The following is a 26290-nucleotide window of genomic DNA, read 5'->3' as shown; positions in this document are numbered from 1 at the left end:
GGCCTAAGAATATCTCAAAATATATTTAGTTGTTTAGTTAAATTAATTAGGATAATCACATAATTTTAATTAATGTCGTGGACCTCTAGTAAGACGACGCGTGGTAAAACTATTTTTGAAAAATCATCGTTAACAAGTAATGGAATAGATGAACTTGTTTTATAAGAATAATAAAATAAACGAGATAAACTTTTAAAGGATGACATAAATGAATCATTTTTGATAGTTTGATTGCATATCTGAGCCTTTTTTCCATTATTTTAATTATTGATATGGACCTCTAGTAATATGACACGTGGCAAAATTATTTTTGAAAAATCACCATTAATAATTAATAGCATATATAAACCTATTTTGTAATATAAATAAATTATTTCATTGAATATGTAGGGACTAGCGAGTAAAAAAAGGAAAAGAATAAAGACAGCGGTAGACTATTAAGATCCTAGCAAAGACTAAACAAAGATCTACTTCTCCTCTATTTCCCCCAACCCCCACGCCCTCTTTCTTCCATTTTTGTAAAGTTGTTTCAATGGCAAGTGGTTATGGGGATTCGAGCCAGAAAGTAGATTATGTATTCAAAATAGTGTTGATTGGTGATTCAGCAGTAGGGAAATCACAAATACTAGCTAGATTTTCACGTAATGAATTTAGTCTAGATTCAAAAGCAACTATTGGTGTTGAATTCCAGACAAGAACACTTGTTATACAACATAAGTCTGTTAAAGCTCAGATCTGGGATACTGCTGGTCAAGAACGGTATTATTTTATTTTTACCTTTTTACTCTTCGATTTGTGTTACTATCTGTTGTTCGTGTAGTTCGAGTATAGTATTTGTTTTGTTGTAGTAGTCCGTCGTTCTTACTAAAAAGAGATATTCCATAATACTTGAATATCAAGACACAAGTTGTTGTTTTCTATCTTTGGCTACAAACTTCGGGACTGGAGAGGGTAAAGTGTACACAGTCTGTACCACCGAAGTAGAGAGTTTGTTTTTGATAGACCACCTGAGAGAGTTAAGTGTACACAGTCTGTACCACTGAAGTAGAGAGGTTGTTTTTGATAGACCACCTGCTACGGACAAATAACAGTATAACAAATAAAAAACATAAAAATAAATATCAAAATGGGATAACACACTTTTAGATAATAAAAGAAACAAGACATCCACACAGTAATATTATAAACTATCTATTCGATATCACAAACATCATCAGAACACTACGAACAAAAAACTACAAGAAACTACAGGCTCAGATACAAACAAAGCACTCCTCCCTACTACTACGGACACATTCCTATCCGCTAACACTCTATCCTAATTCGCGTCTCCATACCTTCCTATCAAGGGTTATGCCCTTTGTAAGTTGTAACCTCTTTATGTCATGCCTGATCACCTCCCTCTCATATAGAGGGATAATAATATAGTGAAAAAAAAAATAAGCATTAAATAAAGAAGAGTAATACATAATGATAATTTAGTCAAATTACCTTCTAGTTAATGTTTTTCTTAAAGGGTGTGCGACTTAAAAATGTGATAAGTAAATAGGAATGGAGGGAGTACTATTTTGCTATTATATGTTGTTTTTGTTAGTACTTTCTATTGTTTCTTGTACTTTTATCATGTCTTTTTTAGAGTATTTTTGTCTTGAGCGGCAGGTATATCAGAGGTAAGGTCTTTGTAAACTATACCTCTCCGGACTCCACTTGTGGGACTACGCTGGGTATGTTGTTGTTCTTTGATTCTTGGTGTGGTACTTCAAACTCAGTTATTCCTTGTTTGCATAATGTTTTAAGTTTGCTTAAATCAATTAACTACTTGAATGTTACTTAATTTTGATTAACTGTATTTAAATAGTATTGATTGATAAACTAGAATAAATGTTATGTAAACTGCTGTAATCTGCATGTAAGTGTTTGACCTAGTGGTAAATGAAGTGGTTGAGAACCACGAGGTATCAAGTCCAAGTCCTAGTGGAGAAAAAAACACTAGGTCATTTCTTACGGTATGTCATGTCCTAGCCTTGATGGACAGAGTTACCTGGCTATTGGTGGGAGGTGGCAGGTATCTCGTGTAATTAGTTGTGTTGCTGGTGTGAGGTGGTTGATATCCCGTGGAATCAATCGCGTTACGCAAGGGGAACAAGATACCGCTGTTAATAAAAAAAGTCATTACATTGTCGGCGTATATAACTTGAATCATTTGTATTACTACTCTCCCTTCCACCAAAAAAATTGGAGGGATTAGTAGTAGAAGATCAAACTTTTAGAAATAATCTTTTTTGAGAAAGAACATTTGGGAATAATTTTGAACATGAAAGAGTGGCAGAGCAAGAAATTTTGACAAGGGGATTAAAAAATGTGTAAATTATATTAATAATATGTATAACGATGATATTTAAAGATTTTAATTGTAATAGAATAAAAAAAAGGTGTTCTTATGTTATGAAAGGTATTAGAATCGCAAATAAATAAATTGGATGAAAGGTGGGACAAATTGGATGTCAACACGTCTCTTCTCAAAACTCACTCAAATTGATGAGAAGAAGTGAGCTAAAGCAAGTAGTTAGTCCAACTCCAAATTTAAGACACTCATTTATCTATTATAGAAGACACTCATTAGAATCACAACTTTCTTTTGACTACTAAAGGGCATAAATATATAACTTTCTAAGAGGGTTGTTTGGTTTGAAGGATGTGATAGACAGAGTTATCTCATGAGATTCGTTATCGCACCATATATATGGAGTTGTAGTACAAATGGTGGATTAAATAATCACGGGACTAACTAATACCCCTAACCATGCAGTTATCTTGAGACTACTATCCCCTATCTCTCATACCAAACGACCCCTAAAAGTATTATATTTGGTTTTCAGTTGTCATTACTTAGTTATCTCTTACATAAATGTAACTGTAACAATAATTTTATCTTTTAGAATTGGTTAAAAATTGAACAGCCACGTGTTATGAGTAGAATCATATGGTAAAATATCGTTTTGAATCAACAACAATATTTAACCAAGTTGAGTAGACTTAGGCAAGTTTTTGACGAATCAGTTGAACTGTCTGAGTTGGGTAGGCTCAGTCCTAGTTTTCCTTTGTGTACAGTAAGTGTATGAGGTAGTGGTATGGACTGCGCACACTTTACCCTCCCCAGATCCCACAAGATACGCAGGATATGTTGTTGTTGTTGTTGTATGGTAAGTGTTGTACATTCTCAAGATTATGAACCATAAACAGAATTGTCAAATGCGTTCCTTGGTCTATTAATAGTTTGATCTACTTTTGAATGCGAAAAGTATCTGTGTGGATGTTGTCGATCAGGTTGATAGATTGCCTTGTACTGTTTTTTGTTTTCTTGGAACTATTAGGTTGTTTTTCTCTTCACTATAATGTGAAATATCTCTGCCGTTTTGTAACTCAAATCTTTTGTAAAATTACCTATCAAGAAATGTATATTAGTGAATTTGTAAATAGCTGTGAAATATAATTGTTCAAGTATCATATCGCTGGACAAGAAAGCTTTTCTGGTTGCTATTTGCTTCCTACTTATTATTGTGCAACGTATTTTGTATGCCTGCTATCGATACCATATTTATTCAAAAGAAAACATCATCTACGTTTCTATCAAATTACTGTTGTAAAAGTGCTGCAGCTGCTAAACGATCTGTTGGAGTTAGTAGCACCGCCAAGTGGTCTATTAGAGTTGAGTATTTAAGTATGACCTTATGGATTCTCACCAGCTCTTATAAACTATGTTGCTCGGACTCTTCAAAAATGTCAGCGGGTGCGTGTCGGATTCACCAAAAGTAGTGTATTTTTGGAGAAACCGACACGGTTGCGGCATCAAAAGTAAAGAGTCAGCGCAGCTTAGCTTATAAATACTTGTTACCAAGCATTGGTGTTTCCCTGCACTGATATCACAATCGGTATTTGAATAGCTTGATTCTCCACATTGAACGCTTTTCCTCGTCTAAGACCGCTTTTAGACTCGATCAGCGGAGTAGAAACTGAACAATTTCACGACTGATCTAATTGATTTCTTGTTATTTTCAGATATAGAGCTGTCACAAGTGCATACTATAGGGGAGCCGTTGGAGCTATGTTGGTTTATGACATAACAAAACGCCAAACATTTGATCACATACCCCGTTGGCTTGAAGAGTTGCGTGCACATGCTGATAGGAATATCGTTATCATGCTGATCGGAAACAAAACAGATCTCGAAGACCAACGAGCTGTCCCAACCGAGGATGCTAAGGAATTTGCTCAGAAGGAAGGACTGTTCTTCTTAGAGACTTCTGCATTGGAAGCGACAAACGTAGAGGATGCATTCTCGACTGTGTTGACAGAGATCTTCAACATCGTAAACAAGAAGACTCTTGCTACCGATGAGAATCCGTCTAATGGGAATCCTGCATCTTTATCTGGGAAGAAGATTCTTGTTCCTGGTCCTGCACAAGTCATCCCAGAAAAGAAAGCATGTTGTACATCTTAAGATATCCAAATTCGGCGCTTCATTCACTCTTTTTTAGGTGACAATTGTTACGAGAGTATTAAGGTCTCAAATTTTCTAGTGCACTGTAGCTCCTGATATGCGCGTAATTCTTGAAAATCTCGTATATTTTGTTGTAAATTCATTTTGTTTTTGTGATTTTTTATATGAAAGGAAATGCTTAGATCGTTCTCTGTGTGGAGTGAGGACTCTGGACAATAGCAAAAGAGTATATGTGCTTTTACATGTTTTATAATATGTATGTAGTTAAATTCATATTCAATTTTATTGGGTTGTAAATGATCTAAATGTATGATTGGAATTCTTCAGGCCAAAAAAATAAGATGAGCAAAATGTGACTTTGAAAACTTTCGAGAAATAAGTTTATTTTGAAAAGTTTTTTTTGTCAAAATGGAAATGGGACAAATATGCTCGAATTATGATAAATAGTATGTATATATTTTTCGTCATATTTTGTATGCATGTATGTCTCTATTGTTAATGAAATGAAAAATATATGACATGATGTGTACCTAAATTATGACGGTGGATATATATATATTATTTATTATAGTTTGATGATGTATTTATCTTTTCTTCATTGTAAAAAATGCTCTTTGGGAAAGTACTTTTCGAGAGTAACCATTTGTGGAAGTACTTTTCGAGAGTAACCATTTGTGCGTGATTAATCAAAATATTTAAATTTTTATAAATCTTATTAAAAAAATTTCCACTTTTAAATATACCAAAATAACCTTAACAGCACATTAAAGATATGGATATTTTTGTCTTTTCACTCAAAAATATCCAAATTTCTTTCTCAAAATTCCTCCTTATTACTCTCAGATAAAACTCCGGCAACACTCAACCTAAATTTCCTCTTCACCTCGCCGGAACTCCGACGATCTCCTCCCAACTCCGATCATTGGAACCCTAAAGAAACCTCGAAATTCGTGCCAAAATTTGCACAACATGGGGAATAAGATCGCGAAAACAACGCAAGCATCAGCGATGGAGTATTACCTACACGACTTACCGTCATCGTATAATTTAGTACTGAAAGAAGTACTAGGTCGAGGTCGATTTTTGAAATCGATTTTGTGTAAACATGATGAAGGACTTGTACTTGTTAAGGTGTATTTCAAGAGAGGAGATTTCATTGATTTACGTGAATATGAACATCGTTTATCGAAAATAAGAGATATATTTGCCTCACTTGATCATCCGCATGTTTGGCCTTTCCAGGTTAAGTAAAAATTTGCAGTGGTTTTATTAGTTTTTTGCTCCATTTTCGTGTTTTATAGCTGAATTATCAGGTGTTTTTGTTGATTTTTTAGCTTGATTTACTTCGAATTTGATTTTTTTGCGAGTTAAATGGTAAAAATATGCTTAAAGTATCCGGGTTTTCTGAGTTTTATAGCTGAATCATCAGGTGTTTTTGTTGATTTTTTTCACTTGATTTACTTCGAATTTGATTTTTTTTGTGAGTTAAATGGTAAAAATATGAAAGTATCTGAGTTTTTTGAGTTTTATAGCTGAATTATCATTGTTTTTGTTGATTTTTTGCTTGATTTACTTCAAATTTGATTTTTTGCGAGTTAAATGGTTAAAAATATGCATAAAATATCCAGGTTTTTTATTGAGTTTCGTAGGTGAATTATTAGGTGTGTGAGTTATTATTGCGTATAATTTAGTGCTGACAGATGTATTAGGCCGAGGTCGACTTTTGAAATCGATTTTGTGTAAACTGATGAAGGACTTGTACTTGTTAAGGTGTATTTCAAGAGAGGAGATTTCACGTATAATTTAGTGCTGAAAGAAGTAAAAATTTGCAGTGTTTTGTTGATTTTCTTGGCTGATTGAGCTCGAGTTTGATGTTTTTTTGTGAATTTATGGTCAAATATACGCGTAAAGTTTCCGGTTTTCAAGTTTCGTAGGTTAATTATTAGGTGTGTAAGTTACGATTTTTCGAGTTTCATAGCTGAATTGTTAGGTGTGCGAGTTAGTATAACCAATTATTTATTAAACGTGCTTCAATTATCAATTGTTCACTTTTGCTTGCTGAATTATGGTAATATTTCGTGATGTATTTACTGTCTTGATCATTCACATGTTTGGCCTTTCCAGGTTATGTAAAAATTTGCAATGTTTTCATTATATTTTTTCCTAATTGAGTTCAAATTTGATTTTTTTTTTCGCTGGTTAACGGTAAAAACGTAGCTAAAGATTCGGTTTTTCTAGTTTCATAATGTGAATTATTAGGTGTGTGAATTATTATCACCAATTATTTATTAAAATACACTTAAATTATCAATTGTTCAATTAGGCTAGTTGAATGTTGGTGTGCAAGTTACTATCATAACTATTTCATCAAATTACGCTTCTATTATCAATTGTTCACTTTTCTAGTTGAATGATAATGTGCAAGTTACTATCACCAACTATTTATCAGAACAGACTTTAATTAACACACTTTAATTATCAGTTGTTCACTTCTAACTTTTACTAGTTGAATGATGGTGTGCGAGTTACTATTACCAACTATTTGTTAAAACAAACTTTAGTTATCAATTATTCACTTTTTCTACCTGTATGACAGTTGATATTTCAGGTAGAAAAGTGAATAATTGATAGTTGAGGTGTGTTTTGATAGATAGTGGGTGATAGTTCAGGCATGAAACTCACGCACCTGATATGGAACTTGAAAAATCGGGATACTTTTAGTTATGTTTTTGACCTTCACTCATTCTGTTTTGTTTTCCCAGCTAGTAGGTGGATGGAAGATCTTATATTAGACATTAGTGACATACTGCCTCCTTTTTAATTTGTTTGGCTTACTTTCGTTTTTAGTATGTTCAAAAAGAATGTCTCTTTCCTTTTTTGGCAGCTCATTAATTTCAACTTTCTTTGCAAGATTAAACGACATTTTGTTATACTCTATATATCTTTAGTTTAAGATCGCTAGATTTTGAAAGTCTTCTTTACTTTATTATACTCCGTGTCAAGTCAATATCAGGCAAACAAATTGAGATGGAGGGAGTATTAGTTTAACAGGAATCTAAATATTGTGTCTTTGCTTGATGTCAAATGTTGCAGTTCTGGCTTGAAACAGATAAAGCTGCTTATTTGTTGAGACAATACTTCTTTAACAATCTTCATGATCGTCTTAGTACCCGACCTTTCCTATGTCTTGTTGAGAAGAAATGGCTTGCTTTCCAGGTAAATATTTCTTGTTCTGTAATCTCCATTGGTATAATTCTAGTTTATTGAGTTGCAAATAGTCATATCATGTACTGCTACTTTTGCAGTTGCTTTATGCAGTGAAGCAGAGTCATGAACATGGAGTGTGTCATGGTAAGATGACTCATGATATGAAATGAATGAATCATTACCTGGAAAATCTTACACTGGCTCAGGCATTTATTTTTTCTCTTTTTAAAGACTGGCATGAACTTGGTTGCAGGTGATATCAAGTGTGAGAATGTGTTGGTAACGTCTTGGAACTGGCTTTATCTTGCAGACTTTGCGTCATTCAAACCCACCTATATTCCACATGATGATCCTTCTGATTTTTCCTTCTTCTTTGATACTGGTGGACGAAGGCGATGTTATCTTGCACCCGAGGTTTGATTAATTTTTTCCCTTTGTTGTTTACTATGAGTAAAACCAACTAATTTTTAGTTATTTGTTGGCTTAATACAAAGAGGAAGCTTGATCTGAAATTTCATGCGAACAAGTTGCATATCTAACCACGATGTTTCGAATCCTAAGTGTCTCTCCAGTATTTATGATTGCTGTGAGTAGTGAACACTACGCGTAACAGAATTTCTAATGTTTAGTTGAAGTACTATTATCAAATATATTGATATGTGTGAGTTCCAATAGTATCTAAGTTTGAACAATGGCAAACAGTTATCTTGTGCATGTAGATGACCAGTGCGGACAGTCAGAGTTTCTCTTCACTTGCTCCACTGCCCAATTGCAGTTCGTACACAGCCACTTATTAACTATTTCCCACTTTGAAGGGGAGAAACTGTGCCGTATTTCAAAGACTGACCTGTTTGTGATTATAATATTCTTAACCTGCATATTCAGTGGATAGCTGTAAAGAGATTTAGAGTAGTAGTTTTGTTAGTAGAAACTAAGCAAGAAAAAGGGTTTATTGGTGATAAGTGTGTTCAAGAGCTGTTGAGTGTAGGCATTAGAGTGAACTTTGGGAGACACCAATAAGCTTGAATAACCAATAGTATGCTAAAATTGCATGTGTCCTTACAGGAAGGGAAAACAAAAAATAAGAAAAAAGAAAATTAAAAAACTGCACGTTTCTTCTAAAGGCATCCTTGTCCCACACCATATCCCCCTTTAATAGACACGTTATTCTTATGCATAATGCGCCATGTTGTCAAAGTAATGTTTGCATCAATGTCACTAATTTTCAGAGATTTTATGAGCATGGAGGTGAGATACACGTTGCACAAGATGCTCCTTTGAAGCCATCTATGGACATCTTTGCTGTTGGGTGAGATTTTCTCTTGAGTCATTATTTTGGAGTGGCCTCTTAAAAGTTTACTCTTTCTTTACTTTTTTCTCCTTTTAAATTTATTATTAAGACATCTGAAGTAAAATTTCTTCTAGAATGTTATCATATTGTTTATATATCAACTCAAAGTTACCAGTTTTTTTTAAAAAACTTTATATATCAACTCGTCATGTGATGACTTCCCCCAGCTTTATCTGTGTTGTGGCATTTACCATGTTTGCACTGGTATCAGCATGATGGCCACTTATAATTTGCTAATTCGAGATTATGTATAGCAATCGGAAAATTTAGGAAAGTTATGAATTGCTCATTAGTTTGCCTTTTTTATTTTTTGTAATGATTTCACGTCAAACAGAAAAATCTACAGAAAAGACTCGTGGAGAAATCCTTTTTCTTTTGTAAGACTTTTGAGTCATATCAAACTTTCTAGTGACCAAACTCCAAAGCACCATACTTCTACTAGCAACTTCCTTATATATCCTACGTGTTATTAAAACCACTCTTGAGCCGGGGGTCTATCGGAAACAACCTCTCTACTTTTTCGGAGGTAGCAGTATGGACTGCGTACGTTTTACCCTCCCCAGACCCCACTTGGTGGGAATTCACTGGGTTTGTTGTTGTTGTTGTTATTAAAACCAGATAATTTTCCATTTAGTTATCAGCAAGAAATCTTACTTAAACCAGTGCACGACTATTTTTTGTAAAGGAAAATAATTCAAGATGAACTTGACGAGGATGTCTCTAAGCGTATTGGAGCAGGTTGGATGAAGTGGAGGCTCGCCTCGGGAGGTGTTGTGTGATAAGAAGGTGTCCTTTAAGCTTAAAGGCAAATTCTACAGAGTGGCAGTCCGTCCGGCCATGCTGTACGGAGCGGAGTGTTGGTCAGTCAAGAACTCCCACATTCAAAGATTGAAGGTGGCGGAGATGAGAATGTCGCGTTGGATGTGTGGACTTATTAGAGGGGATAGAGTTCGGAATGAGATTATCCGGGAGAAAGGTGAGAGTGGCTTCGGTGGAGGAAAAGATGCGAGATGGAAGGTTGAGATGGTTTGGGCATGTGATGAGGAGGGGCACGGATGCCCCAGTTCGGAGGTGCGAGAGGCTTGCTTCGGATGGCTTCAAGAGGAGTAGAGGTAGGCCGAAGAAATACTGGAGAGAGGTGATTAGACATGACATAGAGCAGCTTCGGACATGACCTTAGATAGGAAGGTGTGGAGGTTGCGGATTAGGGTAGAAGGCTAGTGTGAGTGTGTGGGTTATTGCAAGGTGGTAGGAGAGCGCTTGTGTAGCCGAGTTAGTAACCCTAGGTCTGTGTCCTTGAGTAGGAGCCTCTAGTCAGGAGTGTTTGGGTGTGGTAGGTGTCTTTGGTCTGGGAGTGTAGGTTACTACTAGGTGGGTATCCTCTTTCTTATGTCTTATTGCGAATTGTTAGTATTTCGCTTATTTTCATATTTCTCTAATATTTATTTTGTATTTTATGTTTATTATTTCTTATTTCGTATTTCGTTTGTCATCCATCCGGTTTCATGTTTCATTATGACCTTGGTGTACTATTCTCTATCTTGAGCTGGGGGTCTATCGGAAACAGCCTCTCTACTTCTGCGGAGGTAGTGGTATGGACTGCGTACATCTTACCCTCCTCAGACCTCGGGAATACACTGGGACTGTTGTTGTTGAAAATAATTCAAGACTATAAAATTAAAGATGTTTCCTGTAACAATTAGAACACTATTTGTTTTTTGAGATGAAGCTATTAGAACACTAATTGCTTTTAGCTTTACAATAAGAGCAATGATTGTTGCAAAGAAATCCTTTTTCTCTTAAGACTTTTGAGTCATATCAAACATTTAGGGACCAAAGCTCCGCTCCCTATTTTTACTGGCAGTTACTGTGTACGCCTTCCATACTATTAACAGTTCCACACTTGCTAGTTCTCCAGATAATTGTCAACTATTTTCCTGTTGTCTCTGCAAGACATCCTACTAAACTAGTTTTGCTAAAAAAATTAAGGATGTTTTCCATAACAACAAGAACAATAATCAGTCATCCTTAATTTAAAGGGTTGCTCCTTTCAATAGATTAACTCATTCAATTTACCTTGTTTTAGTTATCTAGTTTAAATAGTGTGATGTCATGCATTCTCTTAAATTAAAATGATAAAATCAGGTATGACTATTTTAGTGGCTTTTGTTTTTTGCCCTAGCTTGAATTATATTATCCTTTTCTTGTGTAGCTGAGTTATATTATTAATAAGAGCATTAATCTGTATCATTCCAATATCATTTAAGATAATTATTTTGTTTTTTTCACCAGTATTTAAATAAAATATTGGCACATTGAAATACATCTTTTGCAAATTTTGTTATAATAGGACTTTGAAGTCCTTGACGAGAAGAAATAGGACTTACTGATGCAAAGCATTATGTTGTATCCCTTAACCGCTGCGCTAAATAACTTGGCCGAGGATTTATGCCCGAAATTTGGTTTATTTGCTAGTTATCATGAAAAGGGGGTTACTGAACTTAAACAAAAACAGAAAATATATCTGAAAAAGGATTAGATGGAGGCACTTGTAGGTAAGATAATGCATAACACGATGGTAAGTTAAACTGATTAAAATATATAATTGGATTTGCCAAAGTAAGAAATACACATGTATGTAATAAGGGTTTGAGTATTTGAACATTATCTACATTGCACCAGGTGTGTTATTGCTGAGCTTTTCCTCGAGGGCCAGCCATTATTTGAATTATCTCAACTGCTTGCTTATCGCAGAGGACAACACGATCCCAGTCAACTTCTGGAAAAGGTATCATTTTCTTTTCCTTTTTCTTAGTGTCTTAACTTAGCATTTTTCTGCTTTATACCTTCTTATGGTATTTTAGCACCTTAAGCTGTTGAATTATATTCTTTGATTGGATGTTTTGGAGCATGACTTATAATTATTTTAATTTAAGGTTACACATCAAAAAGCTTTCTTAAGAGTTATTTGTGTTCTATTCATCAATTCTTGCAATTTTTTTCTGATAAATGCTTGTTCATATATCTTAAATGCAGATTCCAGATTCAGGAATCCGGAAGATGATTCTTCATATGATTCAATTGGACCCAGAGTCACGGTGTTCTGCTGAAAGCTACCTGCAGAACTATGCAGGAGTTGTGTTCCCAAACTACTTCTCGCCATTCCTTCATAATTTCTATTCCTTGTTGAATCCCCTTAATTCCGATGCAAGGGTAGGACTATAAGTTTACCGCTATTGTTTCTGTTGGTCACCCGCTTCAACATTTTTAATCAGTAGCCACATCTCTTTTGTAGGTGCTGATATGCCAAACCTCTTTTCATGAGATCCTTAGACAAATGATGAATGATAAGCCTGGTAACAGGAACTTCCCTGCTGTGAGTCCACATTCAGTTTCTCTCTGTCAAACACATCAAGAGAATGATATGAATAGAAATCTGAATTCAGTGAAGGGCTCACCGAACAACAGAAAAGAGATGGAGAAGGGCTCAACTCATGATCGTTTTGATCTGCTTGGCAACGTGAACACTTTGCTCAGGGATGTGAAACAAAATAATCAATGTTCTGTTGTGAAGCCAGTGCTAGAAGGTATAGCCAATACAGCAGATTCTCAGAAGCAAAGACAATGTCACATCCAATCACCAGGTGAAGAAATCCCAGTCAGCTCCATTTCTTTCAAGAGAAGTCACCATCCATTAAAAAAGATCACCATGGAAGATTTGACTTTGTTGATGTCTGACTATGATAATCAGTCAGACACTTTTGGAATGCCTTTCTTACCACTTCCTGAAGATGTAATGAGCTGTGAAGGAATGGTGCTGATAGCCTCACTGTTGTGTTCCTGCATACGTAATGTCAAATTGCCTTTTATGAGGAGAGGTGCTGTATTACTGTTGAACTCTTGTTCCTTGTACATTGATGACGAAGATCGGTTGCAACGAGTACTTCCACATGTGATAGCGATGCTTTCGGATCCAGCTGCAATTGTTCGTTGTGCTGCTGTAGAGACTTTATGTGATATTCTTCCTTTGGTTAGAGATTTTCCTCCAAGCGATGCCAAAATTTTTCCCGAGTACATTCTCCCTATGCTTTCCATGCTTCCTGATGACCCAGAGGAGAGTGTTAGGATTTGTTATGCCAGCAATATATCAAAGCTTGCACTAACTGCTTATGGTTTTCTGATTCACTCAATAAGCTTGAGTGAGGCAGGTGTTCTAAATGAAACAAATTCATCCCAGAATTCATCTATGTCGACCTCAGGCCAACCAGTACGGCCACAGAGTCTAAATAGTGATACACAACTTGGTCAATTAAGGAAGTCAGTTGCTGAGGTTATTCAAGAACTCGTGATGGGCCCAAAGCAAACTCCAAACATCAGGAGAGCACTTTTGCAAGATATTGGTAACCTTTGCTGGTTTTTTGGGCAAAGGCAAAGTAATGACTTCCTGTTGCCCATTCTCCCTGCTTTTCTGAATGATAGAGATGAGCAGCTCAGGGCAGTATTTTATGGGCAAATCATATATGTCTGTTTTTTTGTTGGACAAAGAAGTGTTGAAGAATATCTTTTGCCGTACATTGAGCAGGCATTGACTGATACAACTGAGGCTGTAATTGTCAATGCACTAGATTGCATGGCCATTCTCTGCAAAAGTGGCTTTCTGCGCAAGAGGGTCCTACTTGAAATGATAGACCATTCTTTCCATTTGTTGTGCTACCCTAGCCAATGGGTAAGGAGGTCAGCTGTCACCTTTATTGCTTCAAGCAGTGAGAGCTTAGGAGCAGTTGATTCTTATGTTTTTCTTGTCCCAGTAATAAAGCCCTTCCTTCGCAGGCAGCCAGCATCTCTAGCTTCAGAGAAAGCTCTACTTTCGTCCCTGAAGCCATCAGTTTCAAAAGAACTCTACTATCAGCTTGTTGAAAATGCAAAGAGTTCAGATATGCTGGACAGACAAAGAAAGATATGGTACAATTCACCACCTTTGTCAAAACAATGGGAAGCTGTAGATTTACTTGAGAGAAGTTGCAGTGAGTTGGATCGAATGAAACACTGGTCTGGGAGAAAACATGATTTTCCAGGTTATAAATCTGCTAGTGATTTAACAAAACCAATTGATTTTACTGATTGTGATGATAATCAAACCAAGGTGAAAGCTGTGGGTAGCTTAATACAAGATCCTTCAAGCATAATGGATAGCGGTGATCGCCTCCCTTCAGAAAAATTGCAGCTATCTGGCTTTGTGTCTCCACAAGTCAGTGGTATGAGCAGCTTTATTGATAAATCACCTGAAGGCATTCCTTTGTACTATTTTAAGGAGGATAACAAGAGACCAGCAGGCACTGGTACAGCAGCCTCTGAATCCCCATTTCCATATACTCCATTTGGATTTGGTTCTTCATCCTTGCCTTGGATGGATCCTGTGAACAAGTCATTTAACTTGGCAAATTCAGTTCCAGCACCTAAGCTTGTCTCAGGTTCAATAAGCATTGGCAATAGCTCCACACTGTTGCGGAGAGTTGTACATGAAGTGGAAGACAGGGAAGCTGATCAAACGGCATATGTGAATAACAAGTTTCAGGACATTGGGTCTGGCGCATCTAAAATGGCTTCCCTAACAATGGAAGACAACACAGCCGCAACAGATAGAACTGATTTGTCATCTTTTGCCAGAACATCTATGATTACTGATTCAGGATGGAGGCCTCGTGGGGTTTTGGTTGCTCACCTCCAAGAGCACCGTTCTGCTGTCAATGATATATCCATTTCAGCAGACCACAGTTTTTTTGTTAGCGCATCTGACGATTCTACTGTTAAGGTTTGGGATTCGAAAAAGCTGGAGAAGGATATCTCATTCAGGTCAAGGTTAACTTATTCTTTAGATGGAAGCCGAGCTTTATGTGTTACAGTGCTCCAAGGTTCTGCTCAAGTTGTTGTCGGAGCATGTGATGGAACAATACATATGTTCTCTGTTGATTATATCTCCCGAGGACTCGGTAATGTTGTCGAGAAGTATTCTGGTATTGTTGATGTGAAAAAGAATGAAGTGGGAGAGGGTGCTGTTGCAAGCCTCTTGAACTATTGTTCAGATGTTGGTGCCTCAAAAATGATTTTGTACAGCACTCAGAATTGTGGGCTCCATCTGGTGGACACCAGAACAAGTTCACATGCCTGGAACACCAAAGTTTATCCCAAAGAGGGTTATATATCATCTCTAGTTGCAGGGCCTTGTGGAAACTGGTTTGTATCAGGTTCCTCAAGAGGTGTACTTACACTTTGGGATTTGAGGTTCTGCATGCCAGTTAACACGTGGCAATATTCTCTTGCCTGCCCAATCGAGAGAATGTCTCTTTTTCTTCCTCCTCCTAGTACCTCATTGTCTGTAGCGGCAAGACCCCTTGTTTATGTTGCAGCAGGTTGTAATGAAGTCTCTCTCTGGAATGCAGAGAATGGGAGCTGCCATCAGGTAATGTGGAATTTTCCTTGAGAAAAGAAGTCTCGACTTACATACTTTTAGTTCCTAATGATAACTGTCTTTATGCGGTCAGTTTTTTCAGTCCATATAACTTGCCATTTTCCTTTATTTGATTTATGTGATGTATCCTGTGTAGATATACTTGAAAGTGGCTACCGTGTCTGGGGATTTGAGATCCTTAAAGGAAAGAGTACAGTATCTGAATCTCTATCTGCGCCTTCCAGCTTTCTTTCCTTTTCTACTGGAAGTGTTTGGATAATGAGGTCCTTTGTCAGCCCATTGTAATTGGTGGTAGCTGATGTTTTAATATTGAAAAATTCATGCTAGCATTGTTTGTCTTGGATGTAACTACTGAATTTGAGATTTCATTTACATTGATGATGGTCCTATATAAAAAATACGGAGGCTTGACTTTTTTGATTTATCATTTAAGATGAAGCAGTGTTCTTGGGAAACGCTATGAGTTACAATATATGTTTCTACTCTCGTGACTTTTCCAACTTTTTGCAATTTTGATATTTTTTCTGCAGGTCTTGAGGGTAGCAAACAATGAGAATGAGGCTGAGAACTCCGACTTACCTTGGGCTTTAACGAAGCCGTCAAATAAGGCTAATCCTAAACAAGATCTAAGAAGAAATACTGGTTCGAAGTACCGAGTTGACGAATTGAGTGAACCGCCACCTCGCCTTTCTGGCATTCGTGCATTGCTTCCATTACCTGGTGGTGATTTGTTAACAGGGGGTACTGACTTAAAAATACGTCGTTGGGACCATTGCAGGTTCGAGACTGTTTCTCTAGCTCTATGTTAAATTAGCCCAATTTTTCCATATATAACTCAACAATCCTATTGCATATTTCAGTCCGGAACGAAGTTATTGTGTTTGCGGACCATCTATAAAAGGAGTAGCTAATGATGATTTTTATGAGACAAAATCTAGCTTTGGCGTACAAATAGTGCAGGTATGTGAATTATCGTATAAATTAAGCCCGAGCCACTTCTTCCCTTCACAGTTGTGACATACAATTTCTGTCTTATGATTATTGGATGTCTAATATCTTGCGCTTGCTCATCGTAAAAGGAGGCAAAGAGGAGACCTTTGGCCACCAGATTAACGGCAAAGGCAATCCTTGGAGCTGCTGCTGTTGATGCGGCGGGATGTCACCGTGATTGTATTCTCTCTTTGGCTTCCGTAAAACTAAATCAGAGACTTCTGATATCAGGCAGCAGAGATGGAGCTGTTAAGGTTTGGAAGTAAAACCACCAAACAATGTAGTGCAGATGAGGCTGCTCGTCTCTCAACCATAGTCTCGGGTTCGAATCTTGGATAGGAAGTGCTTCCCTGAATGGGCCCTATGCAGCGAATACGGAAACCGGAAAAAAAAAAAATTAGGATGCAGAGGAACCTTGACATGTTGTATATATATTATTGTGTACATATATGTAGTCTCTTTACTCTTCAAAAATGATTTATTAGAATGTACAGAAGATTAGGGCGGGCATATTTTGGTTTAAGCCGAACTTTTAATTTCGGATCGGTTTCGGTTTTTAATTTTTGAAATTCGATTAAACGGTTTGGGTTTTGGTTTTTCAAAAAAATGATTCGGATAAATCGATTAATTGAAATTCTATAAATAATTAATAATATATATATTTTATTATATATATATATATATTTTATTATATATATATATATATATATAATATTTAATATATAATATATAATAGCAACCCTAATAAGTAATAGCACGCCACATAGAATTAACAACATATATCAGTCCAATAGTTGAACAATCGATCGAATCATAGACCACCAGCGAAATCGATCGAACCATAGACAGCCGGCGAGATCGTCGTTTGTACAACAACACTTGAGCCGGGGTTGCAGCGTGCAGTGTCGACTGTGGTCTTTTCGGCAGGGACCACTTTTCCGAGTTCCGACTGTTTATGCAAACTTATGCATAATATTATGTTAAACTTATGGATATATCATTTACTTTCATCCATGTTGAGTTATTTATATCTGGGAATGAAAAATAGATTTGAATTTTTTTTTTTTAAATCATTAATTTTAAATGTCCAGTCATAACAAAGAGAGGTTTACTACTTTAATCTTTAAAACCAAAATAAAAATCTGAAATAACCAAATCAAATTTGTAGAAATCGAACCGAACTGAATTTATTTCGGTTTGGTTACGGTTGTCATTTTTGTCAATCGAAAAATCGAACTAACATTAAACTATCAAACCAAACAAACCGAATGCCCAGCCCTATAGAAGATGACTTCTTTTCTACGAGATAGATTTCTGAGTCATTACAACAAATGTATTAATTTCTAGTAGATACCTAAGTTGCTCGAACTCTTCAAAAATATCGTCGCACCCGTGCCAGATCTCTCCACAAATGCATTGCTTTTGAAGGATTCGACACGCACCTGGCAACATTTTTGAAGAGTCTGAGCTGCATACTAGACGCCATCTAGATTACTATTAGATCATTTTTTGGTTATAATTTATATCGTTGTTGTAATTTGTAAATGTATGTTTATGGCCATTGTTCATACTTCAGCATTTGTTCAAACTGATCTACCTGGCGCTATGAGAATTTTTTGCTACAAGGTAAAAAAAAAAAAATACCCCTAATATGTTTTTCTAAAAGAAAATTGGAAGGCAGGTTACGCCTTACAGGCATAAGTTCAGTTGTAGAATATTATGCCTTAAGTTCATACACTGCTGAACGTATGCCTTGAGAAATAAATTGTGTTTCAAGGCATAAGTTTAGTTTTGAGATACGCATTTAGTACCCCTCGAACTATGACCAAAGTTGCTACGACACACTTCAACTTCACGGGATCCTATTATTCCTGAATTCAATTTTAGCGTATTTTTGTCGTCCTTTTGTGGTGAAGTGGCACCTTTATTATATAAAATGGGGCTCACGTCAAAGGTGTCACATCAGTCAAAAAGGTAGACAAAAGGTACTCGTCAGCTAAAAAGGATGATAAAAATATGATTCTCAAAAAAAGAAATTTGTATACTTGTGTCCCATGGCACAAATTATGCGTTAACAGGTTCATAATACTGAACTTACGCCTCGATGTACAAGTGCCTACTTAACGTATGCTCCAAAACTCAAGTTATGCCTGCTGAACTTATGATTAGACAGTTTTTTAAAAATTTTGCCTTGCGAATTAGATTCTGCTGAACTTATGTCATAGAGCGAGCATCTCTAAAATGTCTGTCTTGCGTAATAAGATCGTAGTTAAGGTTACTTTGCCCACACATTTTTCTTACATGAGCGTGAGAGCAAAAATTAAAGATCATCCCGATATAGGAACAATTCATGCAAAAACATTTCAAGTTACTTTTGATGTGCATAGAGAAGACATTGAACTAGGGGCGGAGCCACCTTATGATTAGGGGTTCACCGAATCCCTTTCGACCGGAAATTATGCTATTTATATATGTTTTCAATTATTATTATATATATATATATATATATATATATATATATATATATAATTGATGTTGAACCCCCGTCCACTAATTTCTGTACCTATTTTTTTCGTTGTTGAATCCTTTGGTGAAAATTCTAGCTCATTGAATCCCCTCACTTCTTGGTGTATTTGTTTTCTTATATTTAGAATCTTCCTGCGGAAGGCGACTCTATTTTTTAGAATCTTTCAAAAATAGATCAGTAAACCAATGGCGTGCAAATTTTTAATAATCTCTTGTGCCATTTGCTCTTTCTTCAATGGATAAGATCAATGACCAATGGCGTGCATACAACATCAACAAACTATTGATTTTTTTTTTTTAATAAAAAAATGTTTCACTTCATACAAAAATAATGATTTCTTTTTTCAAATAATACATTTCTCTATCAACTTCCATCATATAATTCATTCAAAAGTCCACGTCATGACACGATGTCTCAGGTTCAAATTTTAATGAGATAATAATAGTAGGTGTAGTAGCGGAGTCAGAATTTTCACTAAAAAAATTCAAAATCGAAAGAAGTAAACCCAGGAACTAGTCGAAGGGGGTTCAACATCAATTATATATATATAAAAAATAATTTTAACAATATATAAATATAATTTTTCAACCCAAATCCCCTAACCGTAGTGCGGCTCCGCCCCTAACTAGGTGATTTTCTCCATTTGTCCTAGTCTTGATAGACAAAATTACTTGATATTTGTTGATGGTAGGAGATAGCAAATATCCTGTGAATTTAGTCGAATCGCGCGAAAGATGACCTCGATATCACGATTATTTTTAGTCGAATCGCGCGAAAGCTGACCTCGATATCGCGATTATTTTTTAAAAAAGAATGGCCACATCATTTAAGGCGGTAAAGGTCAACAAGACAATCATAATTTTCTTTATCTTCTCCAACATTATTTCTTTATCAATCTCAATTCATTACCTAAATAGGAATAGAGAAACAAATAGTGTAAAACAATTATTATGTTAAAATTTATAAAAGTTTGGGCACAAAAAGACATCAATATATAATGGCCATAAATTATTGAGATCCTATCAAAATCAAATAGCATCGAAAAAATCAGTAGCGTATGCAGAAATTTTTTATGTCGACATATTATCATCATTTGGCTTTTATCTGAATTAAGATATGCGATGTGGGTATTCTTAAAGCTTTGTTATAAATATTTACTTTGTAATATTTTCAAGCATTGCTGACTTTTCTTATATACATACTCAAATTTTAAAAAATAATGTTTATAGACACGGTTAGTTAATTTTTTTACAAACAATGTCAGATGATACCTCTCCGATTAAGGTCTGGAGAAAAAATAAGCAGATATTTGTCTGGCTATAAATCATTTCAATAAGAGTAAAATAAAATTTTAAAACTAATTTATTTCTAATATTTAAAACAAATTAAACAGGAAAATATATCACATGCATTGTGTTGTGACAAGAAAATAGTTATTATCCTAAATGACAAGACACTAACAAAAAATAGTCAAAAGTCCATGTCAATTTAGACAATTGATGGTGACTTCAACAAATTAATTAATACCAACATTAAGGCAAAATAATAATAATAATAATAAAATATAAAATCAAATCAAATGTCAATGACCAATGGTTAGCAATTAATATACTTCTTTATGTTCCTTGTACTGATCAAGATCCAATACTTGGAAATCTTTATGGATTAGTTAATCTAAATATTTAGCATTATCATCAACTTGACAAAGATCTTATATTAAATTTACATTCAAACTAGTTGCACAATTTTTATATACAATTGTAAACAAACAAACAAAACTATGTGGAATCCTTAGGTGTTATACATGATATACTACTATATTTGAATATAGTATCTTTAAAGAGGACCTTCAAACTTCCTATCAAATTGAAGATTTATGAAACTCAATATAAAAATAGTACAACACTATGGGCCAAGTAGAGACTAAAATATAAATTATTTTTTCATTTGGCCAAAAACAGTACCACTCATAATAAAGGACAATCTAGTGCACAAAACATTCCGCATTAGCAAGGTCCGAGATGAGCCGGCCGTACTTCAAAAGGTATGATGTAAACACCCTCCCTAGTGCAAGCATTAGTATTTGCTTCCACGGCTTGATCAAACTTATGACTATAGGTCACACGACACGACGACAACTTTACCGTTGCTCCAGGACTCCAATCTCATTCAAAAGTAGCACTCAAAGCACACACAAAATCACCACTTGAAATAGGTATGATGTAGACATCTAACCTAGTGCAGGCATTAGTAGTTGCTTCCACGGCTCAAACTCGTGACTATAGGTCACACGACACGACGACAACTTTATCGTTGCTCCAAGACTCCAGTCCCATTCAAAAGTAGCACTCATAATGCACACACAAAATCACCACTTGTGTCAATTTCATCATCTAAATCAGCATCAGTATCAAAATCATCAAGATCCATACTAATGCTACTATTAACAAAATAATCACTTGCTTTAGATCCCTCTTCTGGTTTTCTTGCTTCTTGAATTATAGCCAATGCTTCTTCAATACTTTGTAATGGCTTTTCTCCACCATTCACTTGTACTAAACTAGCTTCCTCTCCTTCCATAAATTCTTTAGGCAAGTGCTTTAAGAACCATGGATGCTTCTTTATTTCTTCGATCGTTATCCTCTACAAGCATAGTATACGACGATTAGCATATTCTATGATCAATGTGCAAAATCGAAACGGTTAAGAACTAGTAACCACCTTCTCAGGATCAGCAACAAATATCCGTGATAAGAGGTGATTGCACTCCTTGGAAACTCGAACATAGTAAGGGATCGAGTACTGAACGCTTAATATCCTCTGTCACACAAAAGAACGATTAACCTAAACAGTTGTCCATCCAATCGCTTAAACTAAAAACAGCCTTTATAACTGTGTATAATCTATGTATATCGGCTAGGAAAAGTAACCGGTGAATCAGGCAGGCTAGTTATGTTAAGATCCCCTCACAAAAATGCATATCTTTGAGACAGATCAACAAGGCAAATCAAGAAGTCAACTATGGTTTTTAAAAGAAATGAATTAAGCAGAAGTTTACGGTTATTGTTTTCTTGAAGTTTCTTGGATCATCAGGATCTTCAAACGGATACGCGCCAACCAGCATCACGTATAATGTGACCCCACAAGACCAAACATCTGCTATCTTCACATCAGAATAATGACATAAAAATCTTGAAGATCAGGTCTAACAGATTGTTGGTTAATGAATTATTTGAATCTGCATGTCAATTGTCAATTGTCAATTGTCAAAGGTCAATTGTCATACCTTTCCATCATATTCTTTTCTTGATAAGACTTCTGGTGCGATATAGGCCGGAGTTCCAACTGTCGATTTTGGTTGTGAATGCAATGCTGCTGACTAAAACAATGAAATAACACAAATCAGAAATTGAATTAACAAAGAAATTAATCAAAAAGATCGAACACGGTTGTGTTTCATTGCCTTAGAATAGCCAAAATCGCATATTTTCAGACGTTGTGTAGAGCTCCCATCTAACAACGTGTTTTCGAGCTTAAGATCTCTGTGGCATATTTGCTGCAATTCAAGAAAATGATCACATCACAAGCTCATAAACCGAAAGAGTAAATGAATGTTTTCGGTAAAAAAACAATTCGAAAAGATCTAGCACAGGCCTAACGCATACCATTGAATGACAGTAACTGACTCCTGATATAAGTTGTTGAAAGAAAAACCTTGCCTGTTGAAAAACAGCAACAATTTGGACAAATAACATCGTATGATCGAACATTTAACGCTAGATTTTCATCAAGAAGAGGGACTAGTATGGTGGCTTATTGCTCCACGATAATCTTTGCTGCAATGACGATTACAAAAATGAAAAAGAGAATTCTGAAATGTTGCGCTACCTCATCTTCGCTGAATCTTCCAGCATTGCATATTCGTTCAAAAAGCTCTCCTCCGGAAGCATATTCCATCACTATAGCTAGATGAACCGGTGTGAGAAATACCTGCACAATCATGAAAACCTGCATTAGAGTTCTCCGAGCTATGAGGCTCTATCAAATTAGCCAGAGTCTGATCCCGCTTAGTAGCACAGAATTACAAAAAGTAATCATGTGCAAAGTCAAGAACCGGATTAACCAACTCACGTATTAAAAGATAATCTGATAAAGCATCTTAAGCTTCTAAAATTTGTTACTAAAGAGACCAACACACTAAAACTCCTTCTGCTGTACACAGCCTTGCATTGCATTTCTGCAAGAGGCTGTTTCCACTGCTTGAACCCCTGACCTCCTGGACACGTGACAGCAACTTTACCAGTTATGCCAATGCTATAAGATCAGTGATAACATCAAAATATTACAAATGAAGAACAAAAGTTTAGACAATTTGGTTAGAAGGATCTTTTCATTACATGATTCCACGTTTCCACTTAGTGGAAAAATAACTTTCACTTTGTGTGGAAGAATCAGTTGATAGAAACACACAAAAGGAATCTGATTCAAAGAGGAAACTTCACCTTCACATAATCAGAATTTCACTTCCTAACAAATCACTATGTCTTAAGATTTCATAAATATGTTATTGTTAATACAATAATTGATGAAACACTAAAACAAAGTGTATTAAGAACAATTAACTAACATATTTACTAAAATGAAACTTCATAAAGCACAATTTACAGCAATCTCAGGCATACTACTAATCGATTATTTGGCCTGATCGGAACAACCTAGGGGAAGTTATCAGCCTACATAACCAACTTCTCATACCAAGAAAGCCGGATTATATAATCGAAAGCAGTGGCGGAGACAGGAATTTTACTAAGCAATGTCACAAAACTTTAAAAGAAAAAGTAGACACACGTAAAAATAAGGGAATACACATATAGTATCGACGATTCTTTCTTGAACTATATCAGAAAACAAATCTTCCCCTCCACACCAATCGCTAGTTTTTCTCTATTTTGTTGTCAATTAATATTTACCTCCTTAAATCTAATGATATTTGGGTGCCTCAAAGATCTGTGATTCATTATTTCCCTTTGAACATGCTCATCAATCTGCCAAAAAAAAAAATGAATTAAAAGAAAAAAAAAAGTATTAACAGGGTAACAACAAGGGAATCTTTAAAATGAACATATTTAAATTTGGCAGAACTCAATAGCTATGCTCAAATATCATATTTGTATTTAAAAATCCATTTAATGTGTATAATAATTTATCAATTCTAGAATTTAGAACTCGTAAACTCTAAATCCTAGCTCCGGCTTACAAGAATTCGATTCAGAAGAACTGATCAAGAGAAACTCGATGCCTACAGGTTCGGCAGAACTCAGTAGCTAGACTCAAACACCGCATTCGTAATTAAAAATTCACTTAATATATATAAATAATTTATCAACAATCCAGTAAACTGCGTTTTTCTAGAATTCAGAACTCATAAACTTGAAATCCTAACTCCGACTTCAAAATGAATTGGATGAAATAGAGATAATGATCAAACCTTTTTTCCTACTGGTTCAGTAGAACTCAATAGCTTGGTCTAAAAATATCCACTAAATATGTATAAATTAACTTATCAAGAATCCAGTAAACTACGTTTTTCTAGAATTCAGAACTTATAAACTTAAAATTCCCACTCCGACTTCAAAAATAATTACATGAAAGGGATTGATAATGATCAAACCTTTTTTCTTATAGGTTCGGTAGAACTCAATAGCTTGATATAAAAAAAAAATCCACTAAATTTGTATAAACAACTTATCAAAATCCAGTAAACTGCGTTTTTCTAGAATTGAGAACTCATAAACTCGAAATCTTTAAAGAGATGAAATTCAAACCTTTTTGCCTCTTCCAATATACTTAACAACAAAAAAACTCACCACACCATTATAACCAAATAACTTGGTTAAAAAATCCACTTCATATATATATATATATATATATATCAAGAATACATAAAACTGCATTTTTCTAGAATTTATAGCTCATAAACTCGAAATTTTAAAAAAATTAAATAAAATGAAGATAAGGATCAAACCTTTTTCCCACTTCCAATATACTTAACAACAAAAAAATTCACCACACCATTTATAACCAAATAACTTGGTTAAAAAATCCACTTCATATGTATATAAATAGTATATGAAGAATAGAATTCAAAACTCATAAACTCAAAATATTAGAAGAATTAAATAAAATAAAGATAAGGATCAAACCTTTTTGCCTCTTTGAATATATTTGACAGCAAAAAGTTCACCACTCCATTTATCTTTGACAAGCTTAGCAACACCAAAATTTCCAGAACCAATGTCTTTCTGAATTTCATATCTTTCCATTTTATTTTTTTACTATAATATAATAATATTTCAGCTTCAATTAATACAACAAATAATAATCATGCATAACAAGATTATTATTATTAAAAATACTAATAATAATAATTTTACTTTGCTTAAGGTTGAATATGTAAATGTGAAGAAGATGTCTAAATCTTGCTAACTGGAAAGAAAGAAACTTTATGTTAGTGATTTTTTGGTTTTTGTCCAATAACATGCTTCCTATATTTGTAATGGGCGGCATAGAATAGTGGGACCCACCTCGGACGCTTTTTCTACTGCGAATTAATGAGAAATTTATATTATAAAATATGATTTTTTTTTTTTGAGCAAAGTTCAGAAATAACATATTTATCCCTTTAATTATGAGTTTCATAACAGCAGTTTCATACTTATATAATATAGTAAATTGTAGTTTGTAAAACAGATTGAAGCACCCAAAAACTTCCTAATTTTGTGCGAAAAATCCTACTATTTTTTTTTTCATTGATTTACTCAAAATATCTATAAAAATTCAATGGGAAAATAGCAATCTTTTAATGGTGCAAAATTCTAAATAAGAAATTTAAAAGATGCAAGAATGTCATACTTGAAATTTGAACGTTGGAATAAAAAAGGATAAACAACATAAATTCTGACAGTTACAAGCGTGATTATAGAAAATTTCGACATTTTGCATAATTACTGAAAATCTCAATTTTGAGTCTGTCGAGATAAATAATTAGCTCCCGATACATCCAATAAAGATACAAATTTTTTTTGTAAAGATATATAATTAGCTCCAAATATATTTTTTTTATTTTGAATCTGTCGAGATAGAAAATACATTCAATAAAGATACACTTTTTTCTTTGTAAAGATACATAATTAGCTCTCAACACATTTTTTTTCTATATTGAATCTGTCGAGATATATAGTTAGC

General features: G+C 34.9%; 2 protein-coding genes and 1 pseudogene across 2 annotated transcripts; 2 read left to right on the top strand and 1 right to left on the bottom strand.

Annotated features, from left to right (window-relative positions):
• The first annotated feature begins 369 nt into the window (after positions 1–369).
• On the top strand, positions 370–4781 carry LOC107870162 (ras-related protein Rab11D). Its single transcript, XM_016716593.2, has 2 exons — positions 370–759; positions 4060–4781. Exons 1-2 carry the CDS (start codon positions 533–535, stop codon positions 4499–4501), a joined length of 669 nt encoding a protein of 222 aa, XP_016572079.1. The 5' UTR covers positions 370–532; the 3' UTR covers positions 4502–4781.
• Positions 4782–5295: 514 nt separating this feature from the next.
• On the top strand, positions 5296–17097 carry LOC107870164 (serine/threonine-protein kinase VPS15). Its single transcript, XM_016716594.2, has 11 exons — positions 5296–5743; positions 7595–7717; positions 7807–7852; positions 7962–8122; positions 8938–9017; positions 11742–11847; positions 12096–12272; positions 12355–15519; positions 16059–16306; positions 16389–16488; positions 16608–17097. Exons 1-11 carry the CDS (start codon positions 5471–5473, stop codon positions 16782–16784), a joined length of 4656 nt encoding a protein of 1551 aa, XP_016572080.2. The 5' UTR covers positions 5296–5470; the 3' UTR covers positions 16785–17097.
• A 3647-nt stretch (positions 17098–20744) lies between these two features.
• Positions 20745–25572, bottom strand: LOC107870165 (annotated as a pseudogene).
• Between the last annotated feature and the right edge of the window lie 718 nt (positions 25573–26290).

The sequence above is a fragment of the Capsicum annuum genome, chromosome 5, assembly GCF_002878395.1.
Source record: "Capsicum annuum cultivar UCD-10X-F1 chromosome 5, UCD10Xv1.1, whole genome shotgun sequence".
Taxonomy (NCBI): domain Eukaryota; kingdom Viridiplantae; phylum Streptophyta; class Magnoliopsida; order Solanales; family Solanaceae; genus Capsicum; species Capsicum annuum.
Note: the sequence above shows the minus strand (reverse complement) of the source record. Positions and strands in the feature narration are given on the sequence as shown.

Bases quoted from the DNA above. Each gene is read 5' to 3' on its own strand.
- LOC107870164 (XM_016716594.2), top strand. From the start codon at position 5,471: ATGGGGAATAAGATCGCGAAAACAACGCAAGCATCAGCGATGGAGTAT. The intron at 7,853-7,961 runs GTAAGATGACTC...ACTTGGTTGCAG, and splicing joins TGAACATGGAGTGTGTCATG to GTGATATCAAGTGTGAGAAT. The intron at 12,273-12,354 runs GTAGGACTATAA...TCTCTTTTGTAG, and splicing joins CCCTTAATTCCGATGCAAGG to GTGCTGATATGCCAAACCTC.
- LOC107870162 (XM_016716593.2), top strand. From the start codon at position 533: ATGGCAAGTGGTTATGGGGATTCGAGCCAGAAAGTAGATTATGTATTC. The intron at 760-4,059 runs GTATTATTTTAT...TGTTATTTTCAG, and splicing joins GATACTGCTGGTCAAGAACG to ATATAGAGCTGTCACAAGTG.